This window comes from Trematomus bernacchii, unplaced genomic scaffold, assembly GCF_902827165.1.
Source record: "Trematomus bernacchii unplaced genomic scaffold, fTreBer1.1, whole genome shotgun sequence".
In the NCBI taxonomy this organism is placed as follows: domain Eukaryota; kingdom Metazoa; phylum Chordata; class Actinopteri; order Perciformes; family Nototheniidae; genus Trematomus; species Trematomus bernacchii.
Window position 1 is genome coordinate 4,337,353 of NW_022987698.1, and position 15,273 is coordinate 4,352,625.

The 15,273-nt window shown below is 41.1% G+C and overlaps 2 protein-coding genes across 3 annotated transcripts; one reads left to right on the forward strand and one right to left on the reverse strand.

The window, feature by feature from the left end:
- Positions 1–269: 269 nt before the first annotated feature.
- Positions 270–11,555, forward strand: cse1l (CSE1 chromosome segregation 1-like (yeast)). Of its 2 annotated transcripts, none has more exons than XM_034139162.1 (25): positions 270–374; positions 1,130–1,222; positions 1,360–1,502; positions 2,056–2,157; positions 2,267–2,412; positions 2,503–2,593; positions 2,874–2,981; positions 3,225–3,317; positions 3,415–3,582; positions 3,668–3,797; positions 3,934–3,999; positions 4,261–4,463; positions 4,589–4,673; positions 4,832–4,893; positions 4,985–5,121; positions 6,529–6,632; positions 6,758–6,855; positions 6,953–7,103; positions 7,723–7,931; positions 8,062–8,159; positions 8,243–8,328; positions 9,002–9,083; positions 9,289–9,435; positions 10,247–10,478; positions 10,909–11,555. In XM_034139162.1, exons 2-25 carry the CDS (start codon positions 1,138–1,140, stop codon positions 10,996–10,998), a joined length of 2,916 nt encoding a protein of 971 aa, XP_033995053.1. In that variant the 5' UTR covers positions 270–374; positions 1,130–1,137; the 3' UTR covers positions 10,999–11,555. The 2 variants fall into 2 exon arrangements, with proteins under 2 accessions (XP_033995053.1, XP_033995054.1); XM_034139163.1 differs by having other exon boundaries at positions 316–368.
- Positions 11,556–11,658: 103 nt separating this feature from the next.
- Positions 11,659–14,368, reverse strand: LOC117489681 (retinol dehydrogenase 10-like). The gene is made up of 5 exons (XM_034139164.1): positions 13,917–14,368; positions 12,617–12,715; positions 12,363–12,508; positions 12,148–12,279; positions 11,659–12,028 (listed from the first exon to the last, which is right to left on the reverse strand). The coding sequence occupies exons 1-5, from the start codon at positions 14,364–14,366 to the stop codon at positions 11,911–11,913; spliced, it is 945 nt and encodes a 314-aa protein (XP_033995055.1). The 5' UTR covers positions 14,367–14,368; the 3' UTR covers positions 11,659–11,910.
- Positions 14,369–15,273: the final 905 nt, after the last annotated feature.

The following is a 15,273-nucleotide window of genomic DNA, read 5'->3' on the forward strand; positions in this document are numbered from 1 at the left end:
ATAGGAAAGCTATTTTACTTGAACTGTATTGGATTTATTTCCCCAGAAGGTTATTTGTTTTCACAACTAACTAAACATACAGATAGCAACATAAATACATATGACAACATACATGATGTACAGCATCGGCAGGTATGATTAAAAACCTTTAATTTGAATATTGAACGAGTATTTGATGTAAAGTTGTCTTGTGTTGCACTTGATGGAGACCGAGCAAGGGGCGTGTCTAAGAGCGTTCCTCTGTCTTCTGCGCGTGCGTAGTATGGTGACCGCGCAGTTCCTTTTGCTCAGACGTTTGAAAGCTGGCACGGTGAGCGCGCGGCTGATCGGGTTGTAGTGCCTCCCATCCCATCCTGACTGAATATACGGTAACGGTAAGATATCCCGTTGCTTTAACATGAATTATATACAGTCATGCGGGGTACACACTTGTAAATTGGGTGCTGGTCCAATATATTGGCAGTAAATCTGAACTGTTCGGACTGTTAGCTAACTTTATGCTTAGCAGAAAACACATTAGCATGCTAGCAGCTAACATTAGCAGGCTGACTTTGGAGGACCTGGATCAGTCTAATCCATGGAAATGGGATACTGCCTTCTATGCGGCTTTAGATAAGATTGTACGTTAAATTAGTTTAGTTTAGGACATTGGATCAGGAGATAACTTCTGTTAGATATAACTGTTCGTTACATCGATGCAGTGATCGCCATGTGCTTGTATTTAACTTGTAGAAAACAGCTTTCTAGACAGCTAGCTTAGACATCAGACTGCATAAACCGATCTGCAGTCAGCGGGGCCAACTGAGCTAACGTCAGTTTGAGGCTATGTAGCCTAGCTTGTTAGCTGCTAGCAAGCTAACGTCAGACTGAATGCATGCAAGTTGAGCATGACTGAAACTAGCAAAATATATGTGAACTATGTAACAAGAACTGCATTGACTTGTTAGATAGAGCAGTGAGAAAAACAATTTCATACACAACAAACATGAATTACAATTGCATTTTGCCCGCATTTATAAACTTTTAGGTATCATGATCTTACAGTAACCAATATGTCACACATGTGTGTCACGTTAAACTTTGAATAGTTTCCAGATACTGAGTTATCTCTCTCATTCACTCTCTTTAGTGACAAGCATGGAGCTAAATGATGCTAACCTCCAAAGCCTCACCGAGTTCCTCAGGAAAACACTGGACCCAGATCCAGCAGTCAGACGTCCAGGTAAAACATCGTAATGACACATCATTGCATATCTTCATACGGTTTATAAAAAATACATGTTTTAATGTACCTGTCTATGCTAATGATTAACTTGATTGTGTTGTCTCTCCTGCTTTCTATTTTCTATTTTTTCTTAGCTGAAAAGTTTCTTGAATCAGTGGAGGGCAACCAGAACTATCCGTTGTTACTGCTCACTATGCTGGAGAAGTCCCAAGACCAGGTCATTCGAGTCTGTGCTGCTGTTACCTTCAAGAATTACATAAAAAGAAACTGGCGCATTGTGAGTCTCACTGAGTAACATCATGTTTACATATTGTGTACACTAGTATCTTGTATGTAGGGATGGATATTATGGAGAAAATAAACATCACAATTATAAAGGACAAATACCTCAGGATGTATATTCTATGGTTGACTATTTGTGCTTTCAAAACATATTTACACAATAAGATTTTTAGGAATAACCTTCTGTAATGTGTGCTGAATTGCTAAGTGGGTAAAAGCAAAACATAGAACAGTCCAGTATGTTCAGTATTATCACTTAACTGTAATGCAGCCTTTTAAAACCAGAGAAAGACTAATATGTATGACATATTACAATATTCAAAATATAAGATGATATCTAGTCACAACACCAATATGATATCAATATATCCTCCATCCTACTTGTTTGTAGGTACAGTGTCTCACCCTGCATGTCTGGCATCAGATTGAGGCTACATGGGACAAACTGTACCTTAAGTAGCATTTTGTACAAAGTCTGATCAGAACAGGTGTTCTGTGTATTCTGGGGTTGTAGTTGATTGTCCTGCGTTTGTCATGTTTTTCTAAAGGTTGAAGATGAACCAAACAAAGTCTCTGATGCAGACCGAATAGCGATCAAAGCCAACATAGTCAATTTGATGCTAAGCAGCCCAGAACAGATTCAAAAACAGGTACATCCTCACATATTATTATTATTATTATAGTGTTTAAAGAAATCTAATTTAAAAGTGTGTAGGAAGATACTCATCCAAGCCCCTGTTTATGCTTTGCTTTCCACAGTTGAGTGATGCCATCAGTATCATAGGAAGGGAAGACTTCCCTCAGAAATGGCCCGACCTGCTAACTGAGATGGTGAACCACTTCAGAAGTGGAGACTTTCACATCATCAATGGAGTGCTTCGTACTGCACATTCTCTCTTTAAAAGGTAAATATCATTGCTTAATCATTTTAAAAATAATGTAATTATTACATTTAAACACATTTTATTAATTAAAAAAAAAACTTTGTGTCCAAGGTACCGCCATGAGTTTAAGTCAAACGAGCTTTGGACAGAGATCAAACTAGTGCTGGATACGTTTGCCCTTCCTCTGACGGAGCTGTTCAAGGTTTGTAATGACTTGAGGTTCATTTACCACAACTCTTCACCCATCTCAAAAGGTTGGACATGGATATAAGATAAGATAGTACTTTATTGATCCCAATTTGGGAAATGTTTGTGTTGCAGCAGCATAAAAAGACATGGCATTGTACAATATAAATCAATCAACATGTTGAATTTACAAATTAACAATAACAAGATGTAAAGCAAGGTATTATACATAAGTATATTACAATTACAAATATGATGAAGTTTTGTTCATTGTCAATGTTCACTCTATGCTGTAGGCCACTATTGAGTTGTGTCAGACTCATGCTACAGACGTCAATGCCTTGAAGGTCCTCTTCTCTTCCCTCACACTCATCTCTAAGCTCTTCTACAGTCTGAACTTCCAGGTCAGTAAAATTAGCTTTGTACGTCCAGGCTTTGCTTTTCTGAACTGTTTTGCTATCATTTGTTTTTATTGATGTGACAAAATAGTAATTATAAATTGTAATGAATGTGTCATTGAAAGGCAATCATGCGTTATGAATTTGCCCCATGTGAAGGTCAGCATATCTACAGTTTTAGTAATGAATTTACACTTCCATCAGAGATGTGAAAATGTGCTTTCAACTGAACTCTGTATTATTACAAAGGACCTTCCAGAGTTTTTTGAAGACAACATGGAAACGTGGATGACCAATTTTCACGGCCTACTAACTTTGGATAATAAACTTTTACAAACAAATGTGAGTATTTCTTTCCTTTTTTTTTTCTCCACTCATGCAATACATTTCCACCATTGCGGTGCTACAGAGATTTGAATGGTGTGGCTGTGTCTCTTAGGACGAGGAGGAAGCAGGTCTCCTGGAGCTGCTGAAGTCTCAGATCTGTGACAATGCAGCTCTCTACGCTCAGAAGTACGATGAAGAGTTCCAGCCGTATCTGCCGCGCTTTGTCACGGCCATCTGGAACCTTTTAGTTTCTACTGGCCAGGAAGTCAAATATGACCTGGTGAGTCATGTACCCTGACTGTGTTTATGTCCTTTTTCAAAGTTCACTTTCCCTCTACTAACAATGCACCTTGTATTTGTTGCAGCTTGTGAGCAATGCTATCCAGTTCTTGGCATCGGTGTGTGAAAGGCCACACTACAAGCATCTATTTGAGGACCAGAACACGCTCACTAGCATCTGTGAGAAGGTCATTGTGCCCAACATGGAGTTCAGAAGTAAGTAAAAAAAAAAATGTCAGCTTTCGATTTTACCTGGAAATGTCATCAGTGGTTGGCTGGTGCAGGGCTCTGCTTGCAGGTACACACACCTGCACTATGTGATACTGACAAGGATGTTTGTAATCCTGATCAGGTGCAGATGAGGAGGCCTTTGAAGATAACTCTGAGGAATACATCCGGAGGGACCTTGAAGGATCTGGTAAGGATTTAGCATAATGCAAACCATTCACATTAATACACAAACGAATATGTAGTTCCTCTTCACATTTTGAGTTTAACTATTGTTTTGTGAAGGGTCTCCTGGCATATAAGATCCGTCAAACCCCAAATGCATAGTTATTTTATTTGTTGTTGGTTTGTTTTGCACTCAAAAGTTCACACGTAAATAACTAACTGTGAAGAAAATGCTCCAATGATAACCATGTCCCCACTGTTTACCCTTTCCCGCATCCTACCTCAGACATTGACACTCGTCGTAGGGCCGCATGTGACCTGGTGAGGGGCCTCTGTAAGTTTTTTGAGGGCCCTGTCACAGCAATCTTCTCTGGCTATGTGAACTCTATGCTGGGAGAGTACGCCAAGAGCCCTGGGCAGAACTGGAAACACAAAGATGCCGCCATCTACTTGGTCACATCACTGGCGTCGAAAGCACAGACACAGAAGGTATGTTGCAAACATTTTCAGAGGATTGTTGAATATATAACTGCTAGTAAAAAGGTACATTTATAAAAAGTGTTTGATATAATGAGAATAACTGTTTGAGTGATTGTCTTTTCCCCCCTCACCAGCATGGGATAACACAAGCCAATGAGTTGGTGGATCTGAATGAGTTCTTTGTGAACCACATTCTCTCAGACCTAAAATCCCCCAATGGTAAGAATAATCCACATTTCTTAATATTATATAGAATCATAAAATGGTATTGTGTGACAACAGCAACTTACTTTAACAGCTCTGTGAGTTGTGGGAAAACTTATATTTCCAAATTGTGTTGTTTGTTGGCTAACATCAAGCACCATTTGTCTTTTTAGTCAATGAGTTCCCAGTGCTGAAGGCAGATGCCATCAAGTATGTCATGATCTTCAGAAGCCAGGTATGAACTGTTAACTTTCTCAGCGCCTTTTCAAATGTTCAAATGGCAAAATGAAAGCATCACAGACGGCCTCTTTGTCCGTTCCCCTTAGCTGCCTAAGGAGCAGCTGCTGCAGGCCGTTCCTCTGCTGATAAGTCACCTGCAGGCGGAGAGCACAGTGGAGCATACGTACGCTGCCCACGCTCTGGAGAGGCTGTTCACCATGAGAGGCCCCAACAACTCCACACTGTAAGTATTAAGAAGTATAGGAAACGGGAAATCATATTTGAATGAACCAAAACTATTTCTAACAGTTTTCAAATAGTTCCAAATGCATAAAAAGTAGGGATGCTCCGATCGCCAATTTTGGGGCCGATCGCCAGAATCAGTATCGGCCGATACCGATTGTCGATCCGATCGAGTGGGCGGGGCCTATGGGGATCTTCCATTTAAAGTGATGTTTAAAACTCAGTTAATGGGGCTCATTCACTGGCGCTTCCAAACAACAACCAACATAATTATTACATTCAAATGAAGTACATTATTCAAGTTTACATTAACTTTGGATAATAACACGGGAGAAATGAGCGGAAGCGCTCTCTTTTCCTCTCCCCCCCCCTCTCTCTCTCCTGGCAGCCTGTCAGTATCGTCTCATGCAGCTCACTGATCCAGTAATGAGTGACCCGACAGTGAAGAATAAACATATTTATAACTAGTTTAGTTTGTTCCAGAGGTAGATAAAATAGCTAAGTGTGTAAGGTCTAACTCTTGTGTGTTCTGCTCCGCTCACCGGTCCGTCACAGCGGGCGGAGCTGCAGGATTTCTGCTTCACACACGTTGAATACCGCTATTTTATTGTCTTTTTCGGACACCTTAAAATACTGCCAGACTGGTGAAGCCATTTTGGCGAGCTTGTTTTGCCGCGCACAGAGAAAAGTGTCATGTATTTTACGTCATGCGATCGGCTCTCGCGATCGGCATTTTTAGAGAGCACCGATCGATCGGCAGAAAGTGAGTATCGGCCGATATCGATCGGCGGCCGATCGATCGGAGCATCCCTAATAAAAAGTCAACAATAATTGTTCAGTATATTATTTACATCCTAAAGATTCAAGCTGTGTAACTCTCACATATTTGCTGAATCCAGTATGAAACAAGATCATTACCACTATATTTAAGAACCGGTGTATGCCATAATAGCAGTCATATAGGCGGCAGTGGCTTAGTCTGTAGGGACTTGGTCTTGGAACCGAAGGGTCGCCGGTTCACGTCCCGATCGGACCAAAAAAAGATGGAGTGAGCTGGTAGCTGGAGAGGTGCCAGTTCACCTCCTCGGCCACTGCCGAGGTGCCCTTGAGCAAGGCCTCGAAACTGCTCCCTTGGCGCCGGGTACCTGGCAGCCTCTCTGCTCTGCCACCTCTCCTATCTGCATGTGGTTGTGTGTGTGTGCATGTATATCCTCCCCTGTGTGTGTAATGTGTGTAAACGCAACAGAGTGGGGAAAGAAATTTCCCTGTAAGGGATTAATAAAGTGTATCTTCTTCTTCTTCTATACAGCACACAAACAGATATTAAGATAGCAGAGGAAAAAAACGGGGCAATGTGTGTAAAGTCCACTCAGACTATATATAATAACCCTTTAATTCTGTTTGTCAGTATCACGCCCGCAGAGATGGCCCCTTTTACTGAACAGCTGCTAAACAACTTGTTCAAGGCATTGGCTCTTCCTGGGTCTGAAGAAAATGAATACATCATGAAAGGTAAATCAGACTTTTCTCCGTCATCTAAATGCTCCTCATTACCAGTTCCATGTCAGTGTTGAATCAACTGCAAAGTTATTATAAGTAGCCTCATCATGCCTTTTTGTTTCTTTTGACTTCTAAAGCCATCATGCGCAGCTTCTCCCTGCTGCAGAATGCCATCGTCCCCTACATTCCCACTCTGATTGGTCAACTCACTCATAAGCTCCTCTTAGTCAGCAAGGTAACACTCCCTTTTACTTTTGAAGTATGCAGATTGATTCACCAAGATGCTTGTTCAGGGCATACACGTGTCAACTTTGCCAACATCTTGTTTTCAGAATCCCAGCAAGCCTCACTTTAACCACTACCTGTTCGAGTCCTTGTGCCTGTCGGTCCGGATCACCTGCAAGGCCAACCCCACCACGGTCAGCAGCTTCGAGGAAGCACTGTTCCCCGTCTTCACTGAGATCCTGCAGAACGATGTCCAGGGTTTGTCTTTCACCTATGGAATTGATTTATGTTGATGTCATTTATCAACATGCTGATGACGTAGAGCTCGTCGTCAGCGTGTCCAAACTACGGTCCGGGGGCCAAATGCGGCCTGCAGACCATTTTGAATCGGCCCTCAGCACGTATAATGAAATATGTCCCACAAATTAAACTTAGGCTTGTCTTATATTGTACTTCTTAACTATAAATGTAAAAATATATTACACTCTAGTATCCATGTGTTAATAAAAACCACTTTTCAAATAAATTCAGTCAATTAAAGTTGGAAACATTTTCTAACATATCTTAGTTGATAAGAAAAAAGCCCAATGACTTATTTACATAACAAGCTTGAAATAGAGCCTTCCTATTTCTCATTATTATGATCAATCTGAGGCTTCTGTTTTAAGGGATGAGCTGCCAACACTCACAAGCATCATTGACCTACATTTGATTGATTTTGCTAACTTATAATTGAACTTATGAGGCAATATACCTCACCTCTAGTGAGCGGCCCAGTCCTTCGTATATTTTTCTGTATGTGGCCCTCGGTGAAAAACGTTTGGACACCCCTGCTGTAGAGGTAACTCTTCTCATCCTTCTCTGTTCTCTGTTGCAGAGTTTCTTCCCTACGTGTTCCAGGTGATGTCTCTCCTCCTAGAGATCCACTCCAACTCTATTCCCTCCTCTTACATGGCGTTATTCCCTCACCTGCTGCAGCCCGTGCTCTGGGAGCGGACGGGGAACATTCCCCCTCTCGTGCGCCTGCTTCAGGCTTACTTGGAGAAGGGAGGTGCCTCTATTGCCAGCTCTGCTGCTGATAAAATCGTAAGTGGGGAGTGTGTTGTATACAGCAGTTATTATTCAATTTCTTATCATTTAAATATTGTATGATTGATTCATTGTGTGGACACTATTCTAACACTTCATTATCATCTTGCTCATCTTTCCCTCTCAGCCGGGCTTGCTTGGAGTTTTCCAAAAGCTTATCGCCTCCAAGGCCAACGACCACCAAGGTTTCTACCTGATCAACAGCATCATAGAGCACATGCCCGCGTAGGTTCACGATAGCTGTGTTCTCAACTGGTGGAATGTGTTGGTGATATGTATTTGAACCTTTATGTTTTTTGTTTTGCCAGAGAGTCCATCACTCAGTACAGGAAACAGATCTATATTTTGCTCTTCCAGAGGCTCCAAGGCTCCAAAACCACCAAGTTCATCAAGAGTTAGTACAATCCTCTCTTTACCAATGTTCATGTTCTGTTTAAAGCTATTCATCTGATGTCAGTGATTCAGTATTTAAGAAAATTACAACTATCTAAAAATGTAATAGATAAACAGTTAAAATAGTCAGCTAAAAGTGAGCTAAAATGAATGGATATTCTTTGTTGTACCATAACAATATAACTAATGCTATTAATACTTACTCAGCGGGGGTAATGTTGGCATCGGGACGCACACCCAAGTTTCAGTCAGTCAACATTTCTCTGAATTTTCTAGTTTTGAATACTATTTATTAGGGCTGCTCAATTAATCGTATTTGAATCGCAATTACGATTTTTGGCTTGCAACGATTATGAAAACAACATAAAAATAAAACGATTATTTTATTTGTATTTTTTATTTATTAAAAAAAAAAAAAATTGTATTGGTTTTTCAGTTGAATTATACTTAAAGTTCAGGGCAATCAACTGTTGAAAACATACTGTTCAAATTTCTTTTTTTCAATAAATGGATGTTTTCAAGGTAAATGGATAATCATTTTTAATAATCGTGATATCAATTATTTACCCAAATAATCGGGATTATGATTTTTGCCATAATCGAGCAGCCCTACTATTTATTATTTAATGCTGCTGTGTTTAAAATGTTAACATTTGACTTGTTTTCTTTCACAGGCTTCTTAGTGTTTATCAACCTGTATTGTGTCAAATACGGCGCCATTGCACTTCAGGAGATGTTCGACAGCATCCAGCCAAAGTAAGTTTAATTTCCATATACACCAGAAGATGTGGACAGAAGTAGACTCATGTTTGACTGGTTCTTGAGTGGGTTCATCAGTCAGTGTAGCATTCAGGCAGTGGAACTTGTTCTGTTGACCTTAAAGGCATCAAAACCACAAAAGCTGGCACTGGATCAGTGTAAACATGTAACGTAGTAATCCTGGTTGCTTTTTGTCTTGCAGGATGTTTGGAATGGTGTTGGAGAAAATAATTATCCCAGAGGTTCAGAAGGTGTCTGGACCGGTTGAAAAGAAGATCTGCGCTGTTGGCATCACAAAAATCCTTACTGAATGTCCGTCAATGATGGACACAGAGTACACTAAACTTTGGTAAGAGATCCGTCTGGAGGAAATGCAACCATTATTTGCAACAAATCTATTTACAACATCATGAACCTGGGGCATTAATAGGCAAGGCTAATGACCAAAGGGCAACCAAAGCAGCAGCTTCTCTAAATTGATATTTTATGAAACGTAACTTTGTAAGGGACTATGAACAATATAACAACTCGCATGATAAGAGCCTTATTGTTAAGAATCCAGGCTTGAGGCAATCTCTTTGAAGAGGGGCTTTGTGTCAAATCTATTTTTCAGACCTTTATTAATTACGCTGATGCTGTGCTCATAAAGTGCATAATCCTGAACAAAGCTGCGGCCATGTAGAATCCTAAGGGTGAAAGCAAAGACAGTTTATTATGAGCCCAGATTTCTCATTTTGGCTCTGATGTCCTTTTGTTGCTGCCAACTATTCCCAACAGTGACACGTTGTGCTTTAACAGATACCCTTCCACTGTATGTGTGTGTTTTTCATGAAGTTACTCGGTTAAAGTCCCTGAACACCTTTAGTCTACTAACAATCCAGTACTGTGTGGGTGTGTGAAAACCGTTTGTTTGATTGATTGGAAATGCTCTTCTCATACAAGGTTCAAGGCTTTTATTGGTCATTCGTACATAGCTAAAGTGTAGCTATGAACATCTTAGGTCACAGGCTCCTCCAACAGTGTAACACAAAAAAACAGAAAGAATAGTGCAAGTAAATACAAGAAGTGAAATAGTGCAAAACATCCTGAATGACATGTAATAGTTTCTTGTCCTGAGTTAAACTGTACCTGAAGTTTTGGGGTTTCTCATATCTGTTCAGGACCCCTCTGCTCCAGGCTCTCATTGGTTTCTTTGAGCTGCCAGAAGATGACAGCATCCCGGATGATGAGCACTTCATTGACATTGAAGACACACCAGGCTATCAGACGGCCTTTTCACAGCTGGCCTTTGCCGGGAAGAAGGAGCACGACCCGATAGGAGACGCTGTCGGCAACCCCAAGATCCTGCTGGCCCAGTCGCTCCACAAACTCTCTACTGCCTGTCCGGGAAGGGTATGTAGAGACGTGCAGGACATACTATGCAACTTCTGCCACAGGTCATGTTCTGTGGTACAGAATGTGTAACTTAGGAAGGACAAATAATACAGTGGAAGTATTTCTTCTACCTAAGGTGGCTTGTTAATATTTAAGGGGAAAACACCATCATGTGTAGCTTATCTATCTTAAAATTGATTCCTATCCTCGTGGATGGCCACTAAATAATCAATGCCCATTCTTATATTTAATTAATTTACCACACATTATTGAACAATTATCCAGTATTCAGTATGGCCCCTTGCCTCCCACCGAGTCAGTGCACAGTTTGGATTTGTTTGGAATAAAAGAAAGGTTAAGATCATTACTTCACCGCTGTGATCTGCAACAGAGGATGTGACGATGCAGAAAGCAAACGAGTAATTCTTGCCTCTTTTCTCAATTGCAGGTTCCCTCAATGCTGAGCACCAGTCTGAATGCAGACGCCCTCCAGTTCCTGCAGGGCTACTTACAGGCAGCCACTGTGCAGTTGGTTTGAACCCGATGTGATGGGGTTCACTTAATAAGGAGTACAATACACTGCAGGAGTATCCACGGTGACCTCAGGCCACACGACAGACCTGCTTCAGCTGAATTTGAGTCTTAACAGATTTGGTTTGACTGCTTTCTGATGAGTTTGCCTGAATTTAGGGTGTTTTCTCAGATGCAAACGGTTTTTAAGGGTTTTTAAAGACATGACCAAAAGTTGACTCGACTGAATTGCGGTTTTGCGTTTGAGCCCTTTGTTTGCTGTGTGGCAAAGACTAACAAGGATTTGGATTACAAGTTTCCATACAATTGTCAGTTTATTACAGTAACGGCAGGAGCAGAGGTACACTTCAACAGTATTGTGGGAAAGCTGAACATCACAATCACATGGGAGGGGTATATTTAGCGCTTCTTTTGTATGATTGAATTCCTTTTACATTTTTGAAAAACTGTAATCTGTGGCTTAAACATTACATCATAATTTTCTGTTGCATGTTCCCCCGCCAACTGGTCATTGTCAAGTCTTCGTTTCGTTTGTTAATGTGAATAAAAACAGGCACTTGTATAGCTCTGCTCTCATCGCAGCCTCTTTTCTGGGAGCATTATTTTAGAAAAATGTATCACTTCTGGCCCTTTGGTGGTACACATATAAATCAATATTTCTATAGATTTATAAGGAGGTGGAATTCCTTTTCATCAAGCAAACACTGGCTCCCCTTTCGATCTAGTAATGGTTCAATAAAACCAGAAATGTCCCGACATATATGCACTGCAACATGGCTGCTAATACAGTTACCCTTCATCCCATTGTAAAAATAAACCTGCAGGCATTTGGCTCTCCCTTCATTGGTTAAGGATAAACACTTGGAGCCTTCAGTCTGCATTGGTCCAAACGGTTATAAAAGAGACTGGCGGAGAGGTCTTAGGATTTGACGTGGCCGTTGACGTTCTTTAGTTCAACATTCTTGATGAAGGGTAGCATGCATTTGTCACCTCCCATGAAGCGATAGGTCGCCACATTTGCCTCCCAAGGTAGCAATCTAGACAAGGGAAGGAAAACAAAACAATACCATTGAATTTATTGTCTCGTTCCCAAATAATTTATGTATTTTCTTTCTAATCTATAATGGCCTTAGCATTCACTTCACAGTATACTCACGCTCTTGTTATGAAGGGGATATACATAAGGCGAGGAATGCAGATCATTTGCTGTTCGGCTAAAATGGCTTTCATCGACTGCTGCACTGTGTAGAGGGGGTCCAGAGGGGGAATAAGACCCCGGAGCTCCTTCCTGGTCATTATAAAAACAAAAGTGTACATTATAGAACATTATTTCTAGGTAAGACAACTAAAGTCTAATGAATGGTGGCCTACCTGATTTCACAGCCTGCAAACATCCCAGTGTCTACAATATAAGGGCAGACTAAAGTGGTTTTGATGCCGTCATTTTCCTCTGCCAGCAACTCGTGCGTCAGTGACTCGTGGAAACCCACGGCTCCAAATTTACTGGCACAGTAATCCTATAGGAAGAAAGTAAATGCTGGTATTTAGATGTGCACTATAATTGATTGGTCTGGGACTTGTCTGTTCAGATTGTGGTCCAGTGAGTCCGTAATCTTGTTTCTTACCTCCACACATGCAGTGCTGAATAGTCCAAGAGCACTGGCGACAGTCACAATGTGACCGTGGTTCGTTGTTTTCATCTGAGGCAGGAAGGCCTTTGTCATCTGTTGGGTTACACACGATGATTGATTTTTACTAAAATCAATCATCCATTATCATGCCATTTGACACATGATACAAATGATGCCAAATAATACAAGGCGACAACCCGACCCAATGTTAATGCACTTTAATTGTGTGTTTATACGTATTGACTAATAGTGTTTTACTTCTATGAGATCAGTAAGTAAGACCAAACATTTTTACAAACTGCTGTTGAAATCAAATATATTTAAGTATTTCATCTCACTGGAAAATCATCTACTTAATCTGAACATAAGGATTTTTTGTGAACAGGCTCACTTAAGTCCCATTAACTTGGATTGTATTCCCTTGAACAAACATTAATAACATTAACAATGGAAATAACAGTAAGAAACTTATTTTTGTATTACTTCAAATCTATTTACAACATCATGAACCTGGGGCGTTAATAGGCAAGGCTAATGACCAAAGGGCAACCAAAGCAGCAGCTTCTCTAAATTGATATTTTATGAAACGTAACTTTGTAAGGGACTATGAACAATATAACAACTCGCATGATAAGAGCCTTATTGTTAAGAATCCAGGCTTGAGGCAATCTCTTTGAAGAGGGGCTTTGTGTCAAATCTATTTTTCAGACCTTTATTAATTACGCTGATGCTGTGCTCATAAAGTGCATAATCCTGAACAAAGCTGCGGCCATGTAGAATCCTAAGGGTGAAAGCAAAGACAGTTTATTATGAGCCCAGATTTCTCATTTTGGCTCTGATGTCCTTTTGTTGCTGCCAACTATTCCCAACAGTGACACGTTGTGCTTTAACAGATACCCTTCCACTGTATGTGTGTGATATCTTGACATTTGATGCTTAAGAGCTTAACACTTTATTGTATGAGCACGAGACTGAGGCTTAAAGGGGATCAAGAGCAGAATCACATGATTTCTTGACTGGTGGGCTCCTTTTATTCTGGGGATGTGTTTAATGTTACCGCCTCTGACTTGTATCCTCCTCGTGAAACCTGAACACATTTAGGACATACTGTAGCTGTGCTGCTCTGATCCCTTCAGACACCCGTGCACAAATACAGACCCGGGCCAGGGGGGAGGATTGGTTCATTGATGTTACATAAGTCATGTCAACCTGATACATGACATTTGCTCTGAGTCGATCATAAGTTTTACGATTGCATAGGTTGTGCGTAAAAGGTGCGTGCGTCAAGTCTCACCCAAAACAGCGCGTGGCAATTCACCAACAGAGTCCTCTCCAGAAGCTCATCGGGACAGTCCAGCAGCCTCCGCCCGGCCACCACTCCTGCGTTGTTGACCAGTATGGAGACCTCCCCCACCTCCGCTTTCACCCTGTCGGCCGTCTCATAGATGCTCATGCGCTTGGACAGGTCCACCGTGTACGCGTGAACCTTAACTCCCAGCTCCCGTGCCAGTTTGGCGGTCTGCTCGTTGGCCTCCTCGTTGCAGTCCCACAGCACCAGGTGCGCCCCCTCTTTGGCAAACTCCAGGGCGAACAGCCGCCCCAGCGCGCCCCCCGACCCGGTGATCAGACAGAGCTCCCCATCAATGCACTTGAGCCTCGGCCGCAGGATAGTCTGGACGATGGCACTCAGGATGGAGTAGGTCAGGTCGATGAGCATCAGCAGCAGGTCCACTATGACTATCATGATGCTTCTCTCCTGTCCCGGTATGAGCCAAACAAGCGGACCGCCAGGTTTCGGAGTATTGGTGGTTGCGTGACGCGCCGGTGGATGGGCATTTTATATAACGTGTGCAGGATTAGGACGCCGCTCGATGGTGGTCACCAATAGAATGGCTTTTTGTCTGATGACCAAGGAGCTAATGGACTAACCCGTGCACATTCATAACTCGTTCATAAAAGTGGCAGAGTATGACCGAGGAGGATTAACATACTGTAACACTCAGGTCCAGAGCCAATGCCAGCAGGCAATGGGCCGAATGTTTACAATGAAGCTGAGAGATGTACACATAACAGCATAGATTCTGTTATATTAACATTAAGGATTACATTATTTACTGCACATGTTTTGTCATACAATGATACAATACACTTACACAAAAATAAATAATCAGACATATCAACAAACAGGCTGTTTGTTAGTGTTACAGCCATATTTTTTGATATATGTCAATTGTAATGCTATTGGGGATCAGTCCCTCACAAATTCATCAAGATACCGCTAAACACAACATCTAGGCCTACATTTGTTTTAATTTCACAGTAGGAAATCTGGGGGCTCTTTATCCAACAATCATGGTTATATTGTTAGAATTGAATCATACTGAATGTAAGATAAAACTGTATCTTTGTTTATAATTCAAGTCTTAATCCGGAAAAATGTGATATGGATTCAGAGGTTTATCCCAAATGATTTTTGTTTTTGTTTGAACCGACAAACAAAAAATTACTATTTTAGTTTTTTAAATTTCAAATTGTATTTAATTTAACTTAAAGGGCAATGTAACTGACATCACAATCATACTTTTTTCTGTACACCATAAATGATTAGTCGTTTAAACTAAGGCTTTCCTTCTTTTTCTATTTATCCATAG